This window comes from Excalfactoria chinensis, chromosome 5 (genome assembly GCF_039878825.1).
Source record: "Excalfactoria chinensis isolate bCotChi1 chromosome 5, bCotChi1.hap2, whole genome shotgun sequence".
Lineage (NCBI taxonomy): Eukaryota > Metazoa > Chordata > Aves > Galliformes > Phasianidae > Excalfactoria > Excalfactoria chinensis.
The window spans coordinates 43,826,044-43,848,706 of record NC_092829.1 but is presented as its reverse complement, the minus strand read 5'-3'; the positions used below and the strand labels follow the sequence as shown (position 1 = coordinate 43,848,706).

Genomic DNA, 22,663 nt, shown 5'->3' with positions numbered 1-22,663 from the left:
CGCTGTTTGGGAACCAGCTTCTGTTTAAGCCTTGTATGCTGTGAGCTCCCAGGATCTCCCTTGAGTCCTCCACAGAAGAGAACGAAAGGGGCTCGAATGCACTAAAATTTTCACTGAGATCAGCAGATATACACAAATCTTAGGGCATCTCTACAGATCTCTACTACCATTATAACTCAGTACAAGAAGCAGCTGATAGCCATGGAAGACTTTTATCCATTTCTTTCATTTCTCTCCTGAAATCTAGCACTATTTTTTCCCCAGGGCAATGAGACTAGCCTTAACATGCTTTTAAAAGGCAAGTAACTAGTATAATCACTGTTTCCCAGCTGATGAAACAAGGGCAGAGGTAACAGTGTGCACAAGTCATTTGGCCTATGTGAGAAAAGAAAACCAAAAGTGTGTCTCCCAGCTCTCTTCAGTGGGCTGTACAATCTTTGTAAGAATCCCCAGTGTGTTGTAATCTACTTCTCCCAACAAGGCTGGATTTTTAAAAAAAGTTTCTATTCAATGGCATAAAATGAAGGTCAGAACAGCAGATGTATGACCTTAAAACAGCACCTTATAATCTGTTAAAAATAAATAAAGCTGATATTTCTCAAGCGTACCTGGAAGCTGTGCCTAGTGCTGTGATCCATGCCTGGAAAATCCCAGCAAGAAATGAAAAGGGGCTTTTCCTCGTTATCACAAAGTAAAGCAGAGGCAGGAAGATTCCTCCATGGATGACAAGGCCCACAATCACAGTTACCATGTACATGCCAAGTTGTCTAGCAACTACTTCAAGGTCCTTGATTGCAATGATTTTGCCGCAGATGAGACAAGCAATGCCCAAAGGGGAATACCTGGGGAAAGAGAACAAGCATAGACAGAACTGATCTTTGCAGCAAGCAGTCATAAAATTTGTCCTTAACAGAATACAGGCACGAGAAAGAATAGGAGCTTCTCAGGCTCAGCACTGAGATGCAGATCAGGAAGTGACAGAATTTCAGTGTCTTGCTTTCACACCTCTTCTGAAAACACTGGCCATCTCCAGCAAATTCCACATCTAATTCATTTCATTCCATTCTACTGAATGGAATATACATTTCCTGAAACGTCTTCGATCCTGGAATGACATCCTTTGAGGACATGATAACATTACACAGGCTTGTACAGGGATGCAGTAGTTGTTTTCAGTATTTAACTTCCACAACTCATTGTTCATCTAGTTCCAAGATGTTGTATTATTTGTTTCAGCTAAATGCCACGCTCCTGAGAGTTTCTGCTAAATACTGGAGTTGCCACAGGAGCCACAGCTCTGTGCAGAGAGATCAAAAGCCAAACAGAATGCAGCTCTGAAATACAGTTGTCCTTATAAAGACACAAACACAAAAATGTTGCTCCTAGCCACAGCAATTCTGTAACAATTCTTGACAGAGGTGAACAAGTTCAACTCCTAAAACCAATCTCCTTGCCAAGAAAATAGAAATAAAAAGCATATCAGTAAAACGAAACAAATATTTGCAGCCAGTTTCTTGAAAATTGAATGGCTTCCTGCCACTGCAACACTGACTACAGTGGAAACTTCATATGTTAAATAAATTATTATGTCCTGGGCATACCAACTGGTGCTAAGTGAAATAAGAGTAAATTCTAACCCTTGGAGTGTTATTAGAGTACAGTCACTGTCTCTATCCCTGCACAGTCAAGATCAGCAAGCTGCGATAACTACTGAAAGCTGGAGGGCTCTGTGAATAAAAACAACTGTCTTTTTATGTGGCAAGATCCCCTAATAGAAAAGCAGAAGCATAACAGGAAGAGAAAGTCATCGCTTCAAGTTGCTTTGTTCAGCTCATTTCTACATCACTGTTCCTGTCTACACGACTCTTGCTTAAATTTTCTTTTCAAACACTGATGATGCTGAATACTCATGCTTCAGGCACCCTTCTCCCTTTTTGACAAACTTTGTCCACCTAAAGCCTCAAGGAAGAGGCCTACTGCAGTCCTGTGACTCAGAAACTAATTTGCAGAGACACATATGAATCATGGGTAGCAATGAGCTATGATACATATGTCACTCTAAAAGTAATGCCTCCTGTTTACTTCTATGGAAACTACAACAGCTACATAGAGCTCAATAGCACTGTTTGATAGAGCAAATTCTCAACTGTGGAATGTTATTTTTCAGCATAGTCATCATTTTTGCCAGCAATGAACAAAAGCCTGATGCCACGCTCACAAAAATCTGCAGCAGAGGAGGGGACCCATGATTTCACAGCTGCTGTGATGGTGCTGTTGCTGAGAAAGTGTTGCCCACACAGTTCACCCTTCATCAGACTGAACAGATGAAAATCAGAAGGCACCAAATCTGGACAACTTGGTGTGTAGTAGGACAGTCAAGATCACAAGACCAGTGTGCTTCACAGTCTTCAAACTGGTATGGGACCTGGTGTTATGGTATTGCAGGTGAAAGGTTGTTTTCATCTGTGACTTGACTTTAGCAGATCAAGCCTTCAGCCTAGTCAGAACTGTGATGTTGTAGTCAGAGTTAATGGTTTGTCCAGGTTCCAGGAAATGCAGAAGGATCACTCCTTTTCTATCCCGAAAAACAGTGCACCTCATTTTACCTGCTGAGGGCTGTGTCTTGAACATTTTCTTTTCTAAGGGAATTCAAACGTCGCCACTCCACAGACTACCATTGTGACTCTGGCTCGTAGTAGTGACACCATGTACATCTCATTACTGGTAAATGATACAATCCAGAAACCTGTCACTTTCAGCATCATAGTGTTTCAGTAGTTTTTACAAACTTGCATACAGTGTTCTTTCTGTCCCTTTTTGAGCATTCACAAGACTCATTTGGCACAAACTTTGTGGTATTTCAGTGTTGCCACCACCATTTCCAATGCATTGAAGCTGATATTCAGCTCCATATATATTACCATGATTTCAGTTCACCAATTTGCTTAACGCGCACTCCTGTATCAGACACCATTTTGTCAGGCTGCCCCTCTGCCACCATCTTTCACACAGCAACAAAATTTTATAGAATATTTATGGGAAGGTTCAACATCTCCTGCCATACCACCAACATCTGCCACTTATGTCATGGGCCATTATAAAATAGGAGAAATTACTTTCAGAGCAGCCCCGGTATATAGCAGTGTATAGGGAGTATGTATTTCTTCTTTTGAAAGACTGTGCAGGTGCCAAACACAGTAGTACAATGCTGTAGTGGAAATGCTAAGTCAGGGCCTGAAGCAGTGATTGAGCACCTGGTGGGAAGGCAGGGCCAACCCAGGGGAGCTCAGGTGTATGCAATGTACCTGAGTGATCGGAAGGGGGAAACCAGGATCCACCCCTTCTGAGACCTCATTTAAGGGTTGGCAGTAAAGGCATGTCTTGCTGGAGCTCCCTGTTTTCCTGAGGCCTTTTGAAGGTAAGCAGCTCTCTTCATTTTTGCATCTGTGGCTGCTGTATTTAGGCTTGCTCTCATTTGCTGTAGCTGAGGACTTTGCCACCCTGCTATTATTGTGGTACCTTCCATCTCATTTTAGCGTTATGGATGCCAAATGTAACAGTGTAGCTTTACATTCTGAAAACCTGGTTTTGTGTGATATGCCCAGGTTTTGCACTGCATACCAGCAGTTCTGAGGGAAGCCCTCAGAATGGTCATAAAAAAAGAGAGTACCCTTTCAGAAATATAACCAAGAGCTTAGTCTTCACAGAGTAAGGCATTCCCTTGAAGGAAAGCCAAGCCCCGTTATTACAAATGGGTGTACTTCAAAAACAGCACAGGCATCTTCCACTGCTGTAGTGTTCCAAAACTCAACCTCTGCTGAAATTATGGGCAAGGAACTATGCATCACTGAGGACCACTGGAATTTTATTTGATGGTGAAGTATTTTTATTACAGAAGTCAGCAAATGAAGTATGTCTTTAGGCTTCTTTGTAATTATACCTTCTAGCTAATACTCTAGGATTACTCTGATTTCTCTATAACTTCCCAGGAAGACATGGAGGTTTTTAACATAGGGTATTCTAGTATGTTTAGGCATCCTCCCATATAATGAGTGTCAATAACAAATGTGTCACTTGAAGGTTTTTACTGGTACCTTCGTGTCTTGGGTTTTACTAAATGAAGGAAACTTGTCAACTTCAGAAAAATTTTGAAACATTCCTAAATGATCAGCATGAAGAAATAATGCTGTTCTGGTTCTAGCATAACTAGTAAGGTTTTAAAAAACAAATTATTCATTACATTGTTTACTGACATGCTATGTTTACTATATACTATAATAGGGTTTTGAGAGATTTTTATTTACCTATTTTGTTTCAGATGTTAGGACTTTGAACTTACCACATAATCATAGTTACTAGCTTCATCACAATCTCATTCAGGATATTGAAGAAATCCACCATCATCTTGGCTTGTTCTCCCATTTTCCCCATAGCAATGCCAAAAGCAATAAAGAATCCTATTAAACCTATTGAGGAAAAAGATTTAAAAGCAAAAGTTTTTTAGCAAGATCTTGCATCTAGTCAGAGTCTTTGTCCTACCTCCTAATCCATTTCAGAGTGATTGTAGTGCATTATGTGTCTCTCAGGTCTTTTCAACGTGAACTCACTCTCAACTTTCGTGATCCTATTCTACAGAATATCCTTCAATACTTTACCACGCTCTAATTTCATGGGTCAACTATATTTTTTTTCTTTCTTCTGAACCAGTCTGATCACCACAATCTTTCCACTGTGATGCAATTGTCAGAAACCACATGGCCTTCAGCAAATAGGAGAGGCAACAGAGCACTGCACCATGACTGTTTTTTGTTGCTAAAATAGTTACTAGAGACCAAAAGCATATTTAACAACCTTGGCAGATTCAACCTGCAGACTAGTCAGTCTTGTAATTCTAGAAGCAACCCCAGAACATAACTTTCACAGGTCAGGAGTAGCCTAGTTAAGAAGATGATGGTGGGAGGAGAAGATTGGTATTGCACTTCAAGCTTAACCATTGCATTCATATTAAACAGATCACTGCTGATGGTTTCAGTGAAAGTAGATATCTAACCATAGATTCAATGTATGTAAAAATGGGCTCTCTAAATTTAGATGACTAAGGTGAGAAAGTATGGAGCGTTGCACCTGTCACATATGCCTTTGGAGCTGTCTCTCTAAAGCCGCCCTCGCTTTCAAGCAATTTTCAGAGGATTATTAGCTGATACTGAAAGGTGGTTTGAAAGTTAAGGTATTGCTTGAGGGTTAATTTTCAATCATGGTAGAAACTCAGTGTTTAACAAGTGTGTGAACTCGTGGGAAATTCCTAAGAAGAAACAGATAAGAATAAGAAAAAGCATTCTGCAGAGTGGAATTTCAGCTACCACTACACTGGGAAAGGGCACACTGTCTCATATCCTTACACTAGGCTTAGTAATAAACCTTTTGTGGGGATTTCAAGTATCCATTCTCTTGGATGTAAGGTCATTGTCTAGCAGCAACCTGCCTTTGCTGAGTCACTTAAAAAGGGCACTGAAGTGCATGTATGTGTGCTGTAGGGCATAGAGAAATAATGAAATTGATCAAAGACAAGTAACTTCCTGGAATTCAGACTACACATAAGAAATGTTTGTAGGTGGTTTTGTTCTGTTAATTCCAGGCTAGCTGCTGCATTATTCAGAAAAGTCAAGTTGGCTAATATTTGCAGAAATTTGCCTGGTTTGCACAATTCATGCAACCTGGATAGCAATTTCTCTGCATTTTCACCTCTTCATTTATATGAAGAATGAACAACAAATCTCTGCAACATTTGAGAGACATCAGTCAAAACACCACAGTGAATATCCCTCCTAAACTACAGTTTTAACAGTGTGCACTTACTTCCTGTAGGAATTTTACTCGGCCTTCTAGTTATTTTCTTACTTATGATGGGATAAGCAATGCACAAATTCCACGCTAAATGTACTTCATCTCTTGCATCAGAAATACAACTTCATTTTAGCAGAAAATAAGAGATCTAAGAAAAAAATTCAGGTGATGGTAACAGCATGGCCAATGGGCTGCTGTCTCACATAGAGTGCAAAACTCTAATCTGCTCCTTTGCGAGAAAGCAGATCTTCTGTCTAGAGATGCAGAGGAATGAGGCCCACAGTGGAAAGCCCAGTACAGTAGCTCCAGCTCTTCTTAAGCAGGCTGCTTCCCAAAGAGGTAAAAAATGACCTCAGGTCAGTTTGTTATTATGTCCCCTGTTTAAGTAACATGGCCTCTGCCAGCTAATTCACCAACACCTGAGAAAGGTCTGCAGGCACAGCAATTGTTGGCTTAGTAGGAGCTGCCCATCAGCTGTAAGGGGTCTATCAGGGGCCATTTGCCTCTAAAAAGTGAAAGCCTAGCGGTGAGAGAAAGCAGTGGTTTAAGTACTGCTATATGCTGTCTCACTGTGAGGGCAGTACCTATAAACACAGGTGTGGACCTTTGACCTGTGAACATGCTGCCGCAGAGCACATGAATCTTTAAGCATGGGTGTGCTGATGAGCACTACAAATTGAGGGCTAATTTGAGACCAGTTTCACCCAGGTCTGCAAAGAAGGTGGAGGAGGAGCACTCCTTTCTAAGCTGATAAAATTGAGTCTAAGCACAGAGGAGAGTAGAGTGGCAGCTCTTCGTTCCTTCTTGCCTTCATCTCTGCTTGAACAGGTGCTTCAGGAAGGAGTGGGAGATAACCAGAACCTTTGTACCACCCCCACATGCTGGCTTGTACAGACAAGATGGCATGATGGCAGTTGTTCATAATGTGCAGCTGGTAAAGGTCAGCAGCCAAGATGAAAGAGAAAGGGAGTTGTGACTCAGAGATGTGTCAAGCCTCTCTGGGATTTTTCTTGGGTGGTGTGGTGCACACCCCACCTCTCACTTCAGGCTGTGCCTCAAGCCAGAATCTAGTTCAGCTTGCCCAAGAAACCTATTAGAAACAACAGAGCTCAAATTCATCAGAGGGCTGGGTAAAGCGCTACCTCTGTTTTGCCAATATGCATTACTATTAGTCTAGATGGGCTACCTCTAGGATGAAAGGATATTTTGCATACCTCCTACATTGTTCCCCACTGTACCCCAAATAATTCCTGTAAAGCTGCCATTCCAGAATAATTCACTCGGTTCTGTGATATCATAGTTCTACCAAGACCATTTGATTTTCATTTCAGAGACCAAAGGGAAGCCAGTAGGTGATAATGTTTGATGACTATTTGCGGAGATTGAATTTGCACTGAGGAGCAGATTAGTCAACACTGAGTACCCAGTCACAGACAGAATCTGCATCATACATATGATATGATTAGATTTTTTGACAGGCAACATGTTTTCCTACCCAAGACATTCATGCCATCCTTAAATTCGAGTCCCTTCTTAATGACTAGCTGGGCTTCTGGTGGTGCTTCACGTGCTGTCTCGTTCATCAGAGCAAAAGCAGAGTCAGTAACATTAGGTGGTTCTTCAATGGGTGGTGGCACCAGCACTTTCTTGGTGACAGTTTGGATCTGAAGGCAATAAAAAGGGAGGATGAGAATGGAAATAGACTGGATTTAATCCATATGGGAGATCAGGAAATAATAATAAAAACTTTTTGCTTGTGACTCCAGAGAACTACATTTTTAAAGGATCAGGCACACATTCCACAACCTCTTACCCCTTCTTCCAAAATACGTTTGTTTTTCAATAGTTTCAAATGACACACAGTCCTGGGAATATTCACTGTCTCTGGTGCGAGAGAACAGCAACTATTCCTTCTTGCTACTGTGTAATGTTTCACAGATAGCTAGACTCTTTGTCCAGATGGTTCACAAATGGTTCACAGATTGTATGTTGCCCATAGATGTAGTTCATTTAGCACTGAAAGTTGCGTATCTCTAAAATCAGTCACAGCAGCAACTCTACAATAAGGCTTTTTATTTAGGATGGGCTGTCCAGCTCAAGTTATCACACTGTGATCAGTGATTTGCTGCTTTTAGACAGCACTGCCTTTCTCCCGTGTTCATGTCTTCAACATTTCATGACTCTTTGTGGCTCTGAGACAGGCAAAATTCTTCATTTTTTTGCTTTGCTGCTGTTTCCCCACCAGCTCCCCATTTTCCTTGCTCCTAGAAGTATGTTTGAGCAAGGCATCAGAGCCACACACTAATCTTTCAAAAACATTTAAACCTCCTTTCTGCTGAGATGTCACATTGTAGTACTATAGATGATGATCCAGATTGGATCCATATACCATTTTAATATACTTTACATTTCTTCTTACATTTCTTACCAAACCTGCTGTCTACGTTAGAGAGGTGGTTGCAGACAGAAAACCTGCACAGCTCCTGTGTGAGAAACTCTCCACTTGTCCTGAATCCATCTGTTTCTGCATGTTTTTAGTTTTTGTTAGGTGTTCAACTTGATCTGAGAAATGTTATCAATGCTATATATATACCACAGGTTTTAATGTGAATTAAGAATTTTATTCTTGACTACTGGAAAAAAAAATAAAATCAACAGCTACAGAAATTCCATGATGGTTGTGAGTTCAGTAGCCAGATGAGCTATATCAAAATGGCAATTTAATCCCTTAATTGCTTGTAGAACCCCCACACTGATCACTGCTGCACAGCACCACTGTTGTGTATGCTTTAAAATCAATTCTTGCAAGAATTTTGCAGATTTTCTTTCTCCTGAAGCAACCTGGAAACTTTGAGTGCTTGTGGAGAAACTCTGCACAAATGTCTGCATTAAAAGGAATTATTTTTTCCTCCTAACTCGTTTACTGAGCAGTTAAGGACTAATGGAAGACAAGTTCAGTGTGGAAAGGATTGTGACTGGCTTTAAAAATGAAAAAGTGGCTTTGTGACAGAGGTGTGCGCTGGCAATTAATTTGGAATCTGAGAAGAGGAAACTTAGGAAGGCTGTATGCTCAGAAGGGAGTGTCCTTCATGTGCCACTGAAATTACCAGGACTGTGTCCATTGACTGCTATGGGCTTTGAAATGAGTCTGCATTGGTGAACTTAAGAAACAAGCAATGGAATTGGTCATCTTTAAGTAATTAAGTGACTTAACAAATCAATATTACACACACTGAAAAAGCAGTATTAAGGTTCTAACAAAACTATTTTACATGGGCAGCTTAATTTTTTTTTTCTCCCATATTTTTTCCCTTTACCTAGGTATTCAGCCACTTTCAACAGACCAGAAATTTAGTTCTCTCTTCCATAGTTTAAACTAGGGAAAGAAAGAAAAAACATGAGCACCCTGTACTCCCCACACTCCATTTAGCAAAAACACATTTCACATTACATGCGGTGTTTGGCCAACCATGGTTTGACCACATGACTGACATTCCCATGATGATCTGGAAATACTGAGAATGTTCTCTCATTTAAACCCCCAAGGACTGTGTGTTTTTATGTGGAAGACTGTGGAAGAAGTGAAGCAATTCAAGTCCTTTTGGCATCTTAGGTTGCCCTCTGTTCTCTCATCCCCATGGCCTCTTCTGCCTCCCCCCTTTCTCTTCAGCCATAATCATTGCTCATGCCATTTCACTTAAGAGTGTTTAAGGGCATATTTGGCAACAAAGCCTACTTCATTTAAAAAAAAAAAATAAAAATCTGCATTACTGCCAAAAAACTTAGCTGTAGGAAAAAGCAGCTCACATACAAGAAATTTGTTTAAGATCAGCAAGCCTGCCTTTCTCATTTCCTTTACGCTTCCAAGTGAAGCCATTTTTATTAAGGATTTGCAAAAAGCTTTTTTGACAAAAGTTTTGTATGAAGCAAACAATGCAGGCTCTAACATCCATCTTTCCCAGCATGCCTCAAACTTGACCTGATGGAGCCACCTGTGGGTGGGTCAGCCACCTGAGTGTTTTATCCCCACATAGGTCTGTAATCTCTTGATATTACTGAAATTGTGGGAAATTGGGTTTCAGAGTACATTTTCACTGGAAACCAGCCTGAATGAAGATCATCCATTCATTATATACAGGGTACTATGGAACCGTCAACTTTGTAACTAATGACAAAGATCAAATTCAGTGAGAGTCCTGTAAGTTATCAGGCACTTGGTGTTAAGACAGCATTCATTCCCTTATATATTGCATATAAAGTAAGGGAAAGTTTTTAAGATTACTTAGTAATGAACTAAAAATAACTTTTAAAAAAATCTATGAAATGGAATAATAATTACTAAACAAAACAGCTAGAAATAATGCTCTTTCATTTACCTGATCAAGTCCTAAGACCTGAGTTTCTCTTTGTATCATTTCTGTCATTCTTTGTCTGAATAGTGACGCTACCTCTGTAGACAAATTTGGTCAATAAGAGAAGTTTTAAAAAATATTCAAAAGGAGGAGGATTTACCTGCTGAAAACATGCTTGGACTAGATTTTCAGGGAACAGGTTTCGGATCAGATCCAAGAAAGCATCCAGACTAGATACTTCATCATTCTTCTTCCCTTGACCAAGCTGTTTCTTGAGTTTTGGATTCCCTGGATGGATAGCTAAAACCAGAATCACACCCAGCACGGCAGCAATAATAGTGGTGGACATGTAGTAGACCATGGCTCTTGTTCCCAACCGGCCACTTGCTTTAGCATCTAAACCAGATAGTCCTGCATGTGTTTTATTTTTAAGAAACAAACAAACAGAGACTCAATATCTAATTCAATAAGTATCATAGAAAATGCTGTATAATTTGCAAATTTTAATGTCTTGCTACTTTTTCTCTTTGTGAAATTCTTGCTGAAGCTTCTCCCTCTAAATCTTATGTGAACAATGTCTGCTGTTACTACTTTAAAGAGAATAATTTGAGATTCCATCTGAATGCACAAGAGACATCAAAAAATAGAGTTCATACCACCTTTTGCTTTTATTGCTGTATATTGTTCATGTTCTGGATGACAGCACAGATTTAAGAAGGCAAGGCATTCTACTGTCATGACACCTTAATTCACATGGTTCAATGCAAGAATTAGGTGAAAAAAAACACATTAAGAAAATTCTGATCTTCAAGAAGGTGGTATGTCAGCATGTTTTTGGAAACAAATTCACTGGAGCATCTTATCAAAGTCAATAACGCCAATTAACTCCACATACACACTACAACAGCAAAATCCCTGACGGGATCACACACACAAAGCAAACCAGGTGATTTCTGTAGCAAGCACCTTAAAGTATTTATGGCTAATAGATCTTACCTGTGATTAAACTGGAGATAATTAAAGGGAGGATCAACATTTTTAGCATCCTCATAAGTATATCTCCTGGGAAGGCTATTAACATGATGATGTCAGGGTCAATAGGTGTTGCTAGACGAAGAAGACCCCCACATAATGCACCCAGGATGACACCTGGAAGGAGAGTAAAACAGAGTAGGTAGAAAAGAAAAACATACATGAATTGATGCATGTTCATTGATTGCTTGTCAGAAAAGCCTAGAAGAAAATAGCTATGGAAGGTGGCTGTTTTTAGGTAGAGAAACAGATTCCGGAAGGCATGACCCTCTGATTGATACCAGCTGTAACATGCTTACCATATATCTCACAACTAAAGAGAAATAGTCCTGAGTTTGCACCTAATATGCTATTTTGCTTCTGCATTGTATTCTCACCACAATATTATTGAGGTCTGATAATACTGTGATAATACTGTGTAGTCCTTGTAACACACTGTGCGGGAGTTAAATGCAGGCAAACTTGAGGCACTGAGATGTAGTGGTGTATAGAAGGTCATTCAGGGTTGGGACTCTTCTCAGTATGGCATCAAGCTCTCAGTGTAAGAATGATACTGCTTGAAAGTAAAACAGCATAAGTAGGTTTTTAACAGTCTAGGAAAAGCCCTACAGAAAAGCTAGAATAGTCATGAGAGGAAAACAGATTTAAGGCCTGGGGTTTTTTCAGTCATTTACTAGCAACGTGGTCATCTCTGATTTTATCAGCACACTACTAAGCTAACTAGGGAATTAAGCTAGGAAAAGACTTAGTCAATTCCAGCTTCCCTCAAACTCCAAGTCCTGATCAATCTTCCAGGCAGCCATACACCACTTTTCCACTCAAAACAGAAATTACTCCTATAGAGCTGTTATTCATCCTTGAAAGTGTCTGTAATGTAACACATTAAGAAAACTTGATTGAAGAAAAATGTGGCTCTTGGTACTAATTTATTGCTACCTTTTTTTTTGATGGGCTGCATCCTTTTCTTGTGGTACTAATGCTTTCTAATAGTCACAAGTGTACTGTTAGAACACCTAAAATCCTATCTCAGGGCTGAAGCTGTTAAAGTCCTGTCTACGTGAAAAAAGGCCACATTTACTTCCATATCAGGGTCTTCATAAATGGGTATTTTATGTCTATGTCCAGGATGCTTTAGTCTTTTTTGTTTTAATCTCAGGCCCAACTGTAACAAAATTTGACAGCAGAGCTTAAGTTGTGATTTGCAGCAACTATGACTCTTTGAAGTATCAGTTTGATACGATGCAGAACATACATTTACTTAAAACTTTTATGGAATTGCATCAGCCACCTTCTAAAGATGATTCAATGCAAATACTCTGTCTAAACACTTCAGCAGTGTGTGTTTTGAAGGCTTAGAAATACGGCTGTGAAATTTGCAGCTCACGACCAGCTGCTGTTGGTCTTTCAAACAATAACAAAACTGAGTATGTCTGTGAATTTGCTGCGTTACGCTGTTAGGCTTTCAGTGAAAATGAGCCAGGCGAAGAGCCAGGGGACCACAATAAAATGTCAAACTGTTCCATATTTGGAAACTGCTAAAGCCAGAGGTAATGTTCAGGATGAGATCACTGAGCACTGGCTTACAGCTATAGAGAGGGGGAAAATCCTTAACAGCAGAATGTGAGCTGAGAGATTAAAAAAAGATGAGGAAAAAGTAAATTTTGAAAGTTTTCCTCCTTTTTCAATTAACAGTAAAAATGTGCAGAGCATTTGGTTTTACTGAATGACATTGATCTGACTCATCTTGGGACTTCGGTGACATTCCATTCAAAACCACAGTCAGTGGGTAGCTCAGCTATGTGGACTTGTTCCATGTTGTATTAGTAACGCCCTGCACACCTGAACAAGAGGGGCAGTCTCTAAAGGTGTCCTATTCACTGTCTGACTGTTGAGATAGAACAGCAGATGAGCACAGAAAGGGGCTGTGGTCTTACACCAACAAGCACTGATCCTCAAAGCACCCAGACAGGCGGATGTAGCTTACCAAATACAGTAAGAGTCAGAAGCAGGTTCCTGCGGAGTGACTTGAAGAACTGCACACATATGTTCCCAGATCTGTGCTCCACTGGACTCAAGTGACTTTCATGCATCCGCACTTCTACTTGCTTCGGCATATTGTTGGCGCTAGGATAAAAATGAAAATCAAGTAACAGTTAGAGCAGGAGATGCCAAGAGGGAGAGGAAAGCCTGGATTATTTCCATCACATGTAACTGGGGAATCTAATGCATATTCCATTGCTTCCCACATTTCATAAACACTGTGTCTTTACTGCTCTAAGGAGAGAGGTCTTTGAAATGTTATGGTCTGATATGGCTCTTCTAAAGGTGAAGCCATTAGGGTACCATTTGGAGCTCTCTCTGCATACACAGTGAATTCACAGGGCGCCCTAACTGGTTCATGGATTAACTTATATGTTGTGACCTGGGGAATCTGATTTCCCCAGAGATTGCAGCTGTTCACTGAAATAGGAAAGATGGCTGAAAAGCAGCTTCTATTAACAGAAAAAAATGTGGTTTAATACCTTGTTTAACTCCAATCCAGGGGAGAAAAAAAAAAAAAAAAAAAAAAGAGGATTTGGTAAAACAACCCATTCCAGAATATTTTGCATAAGATTCCCAAAACTTTTCAGAAGTAATATTTTTCTAGTAATATAATTAAAATGCAGAAGTCAAAATAATATCTTTTAAGTTCTAATGAGATTTGATCAACAGCTACTGAAAAAGACACAAAATTACTCATTCTCCATGAAAGCCTTTGGCTTCATTGAATTTGCAATGTTTAAAGGAAAACATATATGTATACTTGTCCATATATGTGTATATATACATATTACAAACGGTTATATATTTGTGTGATACACGTGAGTGTAGGTCTTTGAAAAGGATGCTTCAAACTTTTTCAGTGCCTGAGAAATCATTAGCAATAGATTGAAAAAAGCTTTTAATATATACGTTGGAAGAAAAAATGCTACCAAAACTGCCGCAGATAAGACACTTTCCACAAACCTTAAAGCCATCTACTTAAATATGAGAAATATCAAAAGAACAGCTAAGAAACGACTTTTATTAGCAAGGGAAACAAGAAAGAAAGAAAGAAAGAAAAAGATGATGAGATCTGGTCTTTAGGACAATACTTTAGGAGAAAAAAAAAGCAACAAACAAATCTGCATCTACAGTATTAGACTGATGTTTACAGACCTTAAAAACATATGATTGACAAAACTTGGATGCTCCATCACTTTTTAAACCAAGATATATGGTCCCACTCTTAGTCTGGCTGGAGCACACCACTATGACTGCCACAGAAACAACAGCAAGCTAAAGCATCTCCAGAGAGGCAAAACAGTGCTTTATTATACGTAGCACACTTCACTGTCTTCATAAAGTTTCTCAATAGAAGTTACAAAAATAGTTCTGTGGTGTTCCCTCTGAAAGTGAAATGGCATTTCCTTCCAATATTCCAATACACCTGGTGTTAAATAAGCAGTGCCAGTTAAAAACACATCGGGCTATATGTTTTTGTTTTTTTTTAAGAGACACAAGAGACTCCTAATTGTTGTGATTTAGATTTCATACCTTTTATATTTCATATAGAGAAAATGTACTTCTGACGGTAGAATAGCAAATAAGAATGTTTGTGCATGTTCTGACAGCTCAAATGAGTGGCATACCTTCTTGGAAATTTGTGAGCACAACTATCAGATATAAATAAGAATTAAGGGACAGTGTGCAGTTACTTGAGGTGCTGTAGGAAAAATGAAATAGCATCTGTAGTGTTATGCACATGGATCACAGAGATATGAAATCACAGGTGGAAGCATACCACAGAATTAAGGAGACTGGTATCTAAACTGTATAACTAGTGACAGTTTCCAGTCTCACTTGTAGGCTGGATATAAGCGCAGCGCTTATTTAGACCTACGTTCACTGAAGGCTGATTATATACTCATCTGAAATCTTGAAATATGGGCAGTTAAATGTAATTCAAAAGAAAATATTAGAAGGTTTTCCAGTAGCAAATTACTAACAGAACTAGAGTGGGTCAGTACGCAGTTGCCCCTGCTGTAGCCACATGTCTATCCAGGCCAGATTTAGTCTGGTGTTCCAGATTGGATGCTGTCCCTTTCCCACACCTATAGCTTCACACTGTCCGTAGAAAAGCTACCTCACAAATACTTGCTGCAGGCTATGCTAAATGCCATTTACCTATGTTATGGCAAACTCTTGTATCCAAGTATCACTGATATGAGAAAGAAATGCAGACACTTTAAAGGCATTTCTGTGTTTCCAGGAACTTCTTTACCGCGGCATGTTTTTCTCTGAAGTGCAAAAATGAGTTTTGCACCCCCAGTTCTTCAAGATTGTGAGCAAACCTCTGGAAAGGACAGAAATTCAGACTGGTATGTAATTTCTGTTTTTATTTTGTTTTCAAAGAAAAGGACCTAACACAAAAAATAAGTTAACTGTGCAGATACGTTATAAAAAGTGTTAACAAGTGGATATAATCACGTATGAAATGGGACCACAACGAACAATTATCTAAGCATCTGCACTGTTAGCACTGCTCTAAGCACTGAGATTTCTATCACCAGACTAGAGACAAGGCTCTTGAGGAGGCTGTTGGGTGCTGGGGGTTGTGTAAGGAAGACACTAACAAAATAAAGCTCTGCTCTGAACAGTAAGACAAGATTCTTGTGTAGCAACAACTTATATCAGCGGAAATTTTCTGTGCAGTTACTAGGTGATGAAAATCTGCTTGACCTTTGAATCATGGAAGTAAACTTGGGTTTTATGGACTGAGCCTGAGGTTGAATTCAGTGAACTAGCTCCATGTTAATGGAACCTCTGTACATAGGTATCATGAGACAGCACAAGCTGCATTTCTGCAGATGTGATCTCTCAAACGTGCTGATGATCACCTTTGCTGAATAAGCTGTTGTTCCACTACACGGAGCTTCCAGGGCTATTCAAACCAGCCAAGCATTCTGAATACTCATTTGAAACACATCAGACCAAAACCTCTTTTAGTCTAACGTCACTGAAGCTAGAACACTGTAATACAAATTAACTCTGCTCATTGTTTTCCTATGTCCTAACAACAAGCAGCCAAACAGCTAAGCTGTGGAATAGGCCCACGGAAATCTGTAAGAACTGAGGCCTTCAAATTAACGTGTTTTCTGCCAGCTCCGGGCACTGGAAAACACTGATGGGACTTGTAAAAACATAAAGCAAATACTGGAAAATGTGTAGCCGTGTGAAACAGCTCATACCACAAGCTAGATGCATAGAGTGGCTTTTGAACACCAAGTATAACCTCCTGCCTAGCCCAGTTCACGTGTGCTTCTCCCTTCTGAGGCAGCACTTACCTCTAGAAGAGGAACTTCTTTGAGCCCACAAAAACTTATTATTTTTATGCACCTCAGTAGTACAGAAATGTCTCAAAGTGAACACAGTCTGTGTTTTTACCTGCTCTGCCAAGGCAATACACTCATGCATCAAGTAACAGAAGTAACAGGACTCAACTGCAATTTCCCCACCCTTCAAGCATGGAAGCAATGTCCTTCCTGAGTAAGCAGGAGGTCAGCCGTTTCTTCCTTCCAGTGTCCCACATCCCCACAGCGTGCACAAGAACAAAATCTGTCCAAAAGCATTTGATTTCAGATTACCTAAATGTTTGTTGCTAATTTTGCCTGTTATAGTGCTTGTCTATTTCTCTGCAATTTTTAAGCTGTTCTTTGTTTCATTTTCTGGTTATTAGGCATAATTGTGTAAAAATGTAGGAAAACAATTAAAACTTCAAGGCCTCTGGGGTTTTCAGTCCTACTTCCTTCAGACATTTTTCTTAGGCTTTATTTTACCTCTCTCTGGGAAAATCTGCTGTTATATTTCATTTTCACTCCTTTCTTTCTCACATTCTCAGTGAAGGCTCTGTGAGTAAGGGGGTGAAAAGATAATTTGCTTTTTGCACAAAAAACAAACAAGCAAAACAACAAATATATATATATTTATATATATAAACACTTATTCCCTCACAGAAGTTAGGGGTTAACAACTAGCATAGCACTGAAGTGACAATACCCTTTAAATTCCAATCAGTTATTGGAACACATACCCAGTTTGATGACAGCCTAAAGCAGAGACCACGCAGAAAGAATAATCTGTGATTTAAATGAGAAATGTGGGCAAAAATCATAATGAGGCTAACAAAAACAGATGCTGAGGACAGGGCAAATTAGCAGTGACGGTGTTTAGTCTGCATAAGGTATTCCAGCTGTGCCAATTAATCAAGTAGGTAATTCTCAGTATAAAAATCTTCTTTGGTTAATTTGAGTTTTTTGCTTTTTGGTTTTGGGGGATGGTGAGCTGCTTAGATCAGAGGCTCTTGTTAGTATAATAAATGACTGTTTTAGAGCAGGACAATCAAATGAGGGTAATCAATTGTTTGAGACTTGTCAAAATAACTTGTGGGAGTAAAGTATGCTTTACACAGTAGAGTAACTTAGGTTTCTAGCACTCTTCCTGGAATAAAGCACTGCTTTATCTTTTGTGGCAATTACTTCAATCTGGGCAGCTAGAGCTATTCTTGAGAAAACAGCTCAGGACATAGCAGCCATGTTCTAGGTTCTGGGATGAATCTGGATGTTTGCTGTCAAACCAAGTGTGGCTCTGTTCTAGGTGATGAGGTAAGCAGCAGACATAAATGTTAGCACTTGAAGGAATGGTCTTTTTGAGAAGGTGAAAAAGTTTGCTTAACCTCAAAATAAAAAGCTCAGTTATCTAATGTTGAGACAAGTGTTGCAAATGTCACCAAAAAGCCATGACAAAAAAGATATTATGAAGTTTGCTATATAGTAATTGTGATGAGCACTCAATTTCTGAGGTCATTCTAGCACCCAGTGGAATTCCATGGGAGTAAGCAAGAGCTCAATCTACCCTAAATGAAATTTGTTAACAGTAATGTTTGGCGTAGGGTTGTATCTCTTCCTTGGAGTACAGGAGAATTAATGTAACTCCAGTGATTCTGGGGCATATGCTCTGTTTGTGACTAACAGATCTGTTCCACCTCAGTCATCACCCCGCAGGAAAGAGTCCGCTATGACTGTTAGATGGATAATGAGTGACTAGAAAAACTTACGGATAATATCACTAGGGCAAGAGGGATTTCATACGTGGGATGCCAGGAGTCTAGATCATCTGCCACAATACTTATGAAGGATGGCCTGAGCGCCAGCCTCCTAGTTCATGGTAAGCTCTCATGCAAAAACACACAACTACCAAAGGAATGTTTAGTCTGTGTTAATGAAGGGTTTATTTAGAGCCTTTCACTAAGCTCTTCTATTCAATTTTAACTGTGCTGTGTTGGGTTTTCCTTGTTATTTGCAGGACAGTAATGAATTCTGAGTGGAGACTGTCACTGACCATGAAGTCTGGTTTGACATAGAGACTGATATAAGCAACACCCTGCAGCATGGCTTCCTTTTTGCAGTAGGAGAAGGAGATTTCTCCCTGAATCGTTTTACAACTATATTATTTCTGCCAAGTTAGCATTTAGTATGCACTCTCCAAGTTTAACATAATCAGATCTAGATATCTGGCTTGAGGCATCCCCACAGAACCTGCAGGGAAGAGTGGCCTAAGTGAACACACTGCTCTCCAAATGAGTTTGCAGTAAGATGCATCCCAGTCTTCTGATGTTTTAAAATATTATTCTTTGAGGTCATTTAAGGAAAAAAAAAATAAAAATCTTCGTGAGCTACCTGAATTTGCAAACTTTGAACTTAGTTTCAATTTGTTTGCATATTTAAGATGCTACTGGAGGTGACACAAAAGTTTCCGATGACCAAATGCTACCTTCAGCTGTTTCTTTAGCTTTTGAATGTGGCTCAGAAAGCTTAATTGTATGGTGGGGAAAGTGTAGTTCAGGGGCTTTTTGAAAGCAGAAGGAAAGAAAATGAAGTATAACGTGAGAATTGTTAAAAAAATCACATGGTCCTTTTTTATTTTTTACCTGTTTATGCATGTCTTTCTACAAATAACATTGAGATTTTTTTTTTTTTTTCCTTTTGTTTAATGTTTGACTGACTAATGTATGTACATAGCACTTTGTGACATGTCATGGAAAAGTGAGTGAGTCCCAATGGAGAGGCTGTGAATGAAGGTTCATTTCTCATGGAACCCTGTGCCATAAAACACATGAAACTAGCAGATCTTATTGAATCACGCTGGTCATGCTAGAATGAAGATGATTGTATTTTACACCTGGTAATGTAAGTGAAGACCTGGAAACACAAAGGCAAGTGAAATCCTGATTTTTTGTTTTAACTTTGGAAGTTCCAGGTAGCTGGGGGAGAAAGAAATTGAGATGACACCTATGTGTTTTTTGTTGTGATAAGGACAAGGAGCTACATCAGCACACAGCTGGGACACTATAAGCAGCCATCGCTTCTTGAGGTGTCTCACACCCACTCATAAGAAAACCTGGTTTTAACACCAGTGGCTGTGTGTGTACACTTTAGCAAATTAACTAATTTTATAATTCAATGGCATGACAAAGCCTGACAGAAAGAGGTTCAGTTCCAGTTCCCATAAAGATGAGGAATGTGCTTTTCCAGACCTCATAGAGACAAGATCCAGAGAGTTTCCACAGTCCTGGGAAAGGAACATCTGCAGCACTTTACTAAAACAAAAGTAAATTTATGGGAAATCCCCTCATTGCAAAACTACCAGAAAGGACCCCCAAGTGCCTATTGCGTCTGCATGCAATGACCAGTCTACATAGTGGAGCAAATGAGGGAAGACTTCATGCTCTTTGTGTGAGTATTTCAAGAGTGAAATAATATGCCCTTAATAGAGATTAGCTGTAGGTTTTAAGAAGATGGTGTTTGTAATGTATTTCACATTTTAGCAGACAAAGTTTCTGTGACTCTTCCTATTTGCTAGGTCCTCTGATTCACACCAAGTGAAGATGTGGCTATGAACTCTTTTTCTAACAAGTCTTTACATTTGGTGCTGACATACTTATGGGAAACTTTGTCACTATCCATTTACTATCTCTGCTCTCCTGGTTCTGAATCTCAAGCCTAATAAACCTGAAAAAATCAAATTCTATTATGACACAGTAAAGATAAACTTCAAAGTTTCACACCTTAAAAGGACTATCACTTCTCTGAGGAAGGACAGCTGCTGGGCTTTTTCCTTGTCTGGAGTAAACAAGGTGTATTTCCATCTACGGGGATCATAGTCTATCTATCACCCAGTCTAAAGTGAAAGAAAAGAATAATAATTTTAAAACACACAGTACCATAACCATTGTAAATATGATCATTTATTACTGTAATGATGCACGTGTGGAATACTTTTTTAACTACCAAATTTATGATAGGGCTTTACAGTAGTGTAACAACCCAGGAAAATTGCCTTGCATACTTCATTACCTCAGAATTATGTACTGAGATGAAGAGTAATAGAATTAAAGATGAATCATATTATTATTATGGCAAAGGATATAATGTGCTTTGTGTAAAAATTATCTACTTACATGCTCAGAAACTCAGAGGCAAGTAAAATCATGATCTTGCATTTACTTCTACCTGGGGTGCGCCAGGTAACACAAAGAAAAAGACTATGAAATGACTGGGGATTGACGTAGTGCTCTCAAGAGCACCAGCAAAGATTACTAAACCAGTTAGATTGGGTAAAGATCAAAAATGTAGCAGCTTCTAGGCATGCTGTCTGGAACAACACAGAGTGAAGTGTTGGGGTTTTTTATAGATATAATCCAGTGCTGTTCACAGAAACGCAGGCTGAACAAGGAGCTCCAATTGAGACAGTATGAATTAAATTTGTCACGATGACAGGAAACTAAATGCAAACTCCAAGTTTTTCCTATGAATTTATTTCTTGAGCGATGGCTCTTGAAACACTTTTTCCTCAGGTAAGTTCTCCCAGGACTGTCAGTAAAAGAAACCTTGCCAGTGATTTTGGACCACATCACTGCACAGAGCAAGTACTTAGTGGGCAGATAAACTTCCATGGCTAAACGAGTGCATCACAACTCTACCACTAAATGAGCTTAAACTACATCTGAACACAATTACTAGCATTCATTTAGATGCTATTTGGGACCTATCATAAAGATCTTATCTTAATTGCTTTTTTTTTTTTTTCTTATCAAATGTATATATTAACTAGTTATTAACAGAAAACAAGGAGAACTACTGCTTTTGGTATCTGCTTTGAAAGTTCCCTGTACCTTTAACAGCAGCAAGGAAGTACCAACCAGACGCATTAGCAGTCTTTATTAACTTTGTGCTTTAGCTTTAACCTTCAAACAAATTCCCTCTCTTCCCAAAGCCTCACCTTTATTTTCCAGTGTGGTCTAGAAGCTATATAAAGTATTCCAAGAACAGAAAAGTGCTATGTTTACTATGCGCATTTAAACAGAAAGAAGAAAAAAAGGAAAAATCAAGTTGAAAAAATAAAAACAAAAGCTCCTCTCTGACTTCCAGTGGCTAAAGTCTGAGAGAGCTGACCTTCCACATGTTCAGCATTTTCCTCTGAATGCTGCAGAAGACATAAATAGATTCAAGATTGACTTGAAGTCACTTCAGATTAACTTAATAAAAATAATCCAACACAGAAAAACGCATTCTCTTCCATGAGATGTTTGTCAGTGGGCCAGCATATAACATTGAATCCAGCACTAATTCTGTTCTAAAACATTTCTCAGCGCTTCCTGTGTGGGAAATCTCTCTTCCAGAAAGTATTGTGGATAAAGTCAGAAACTGTTTGCACAAAGAGCAACTAGTAAAGAGACTGCTGGAAAACAGTTGAGTGTCTGTCCAGAAAATGTCAGAGCTTGGATTAGTATACGGAGATTCAAGAGTCCCAGTTTGCTCTTAACAGATGTTAATGCTGCTGCTGCTGTAGATAATGGTGTTTCTTTGCTGTTCTCCAAGAGTTCTTAAAGGAAATTCTAAACAACCATAAATTAATTTACCATTGCAATCTCTGAGTGACAACAACTTCTACTCCAGTGTGGAAGTCTTTTAGTATAAGATAGTATTTGTTCACTGGCACAGTGTGTTTATTCATTTCACAAACAGAATGTTTATGTCATTTTGTGTTTAACAAAAGACATTTTTTTTCTCTCAGCATATGGCACATCTTAGCTTAAAACGCATCCTGTTCAAGAAACTTCGAGTCATTCTTCTCTGTTACTCACTCTGTAATTATTTTTCCAGAGTTCCTACTTTTCTTTAGTGCCAGTATGCTTTTATTATAGCCAGATATTCAGATTGCTTTAATCACAGCTATTGCTCTGGCAGAATTACTTTGGCCAAAGTCTTCTCATTTTTTTTCTACTGAGAACAGTCTCAAGAAAAAATGACTTGGGCTGAGCCCTGAAAAAGCAATGAAACTTAGTTTTGAAGGCA

The 22,663-nt window shown here is 39.2% G+C and overlaps 1 protein-coding gene across 6 annotated transcripts in view; it reads right to left on the bottom strand.

The window, feature by feature from the left end:
- Window positions 1-22,663, bottom strand: part of SLC1A2 (solute carrier family 1 member 2) — an 83,429-nt gene that overhangs the window by 22,072 nt on the left and 38,694 nt on the right. For all 6 annotated transcript variants that reach the window (XR_011903651.1, XM_072337075.1, XM_072337078.1 and 3 more), the window contains 6 exons: window positions 13,213-13,352; window positions 11,193-11,345; window positions 10,357-10,607; window positions 7,340-7,508; window positions 4,340-4,466; window positions 609-842 (listed from right to left, as the gene is read on the bottom strand). Coding sequence is in view for 5 of the 6 variants with exons in the window: in XM_072337075.1 (XP_072193176.1) it covers window positions 609-842; window positions 4,340-4,466; window positions 7,340-7,508; window positions 10,357-10,607; window positions 11,193-11,345; window positions 13,213-13,352 (1,074 nt within the window). In the remaining variant the exon portion in view is untranslated. The remainder of the gene's footprint in view (window positions 1-608; window positions 843-4,339; window positions 4,467-7,339; window positions 7,509-10,356; window positions 10,608-11,192; window positions 11,346-13,212; window positions 13,353-22,663) is intronic.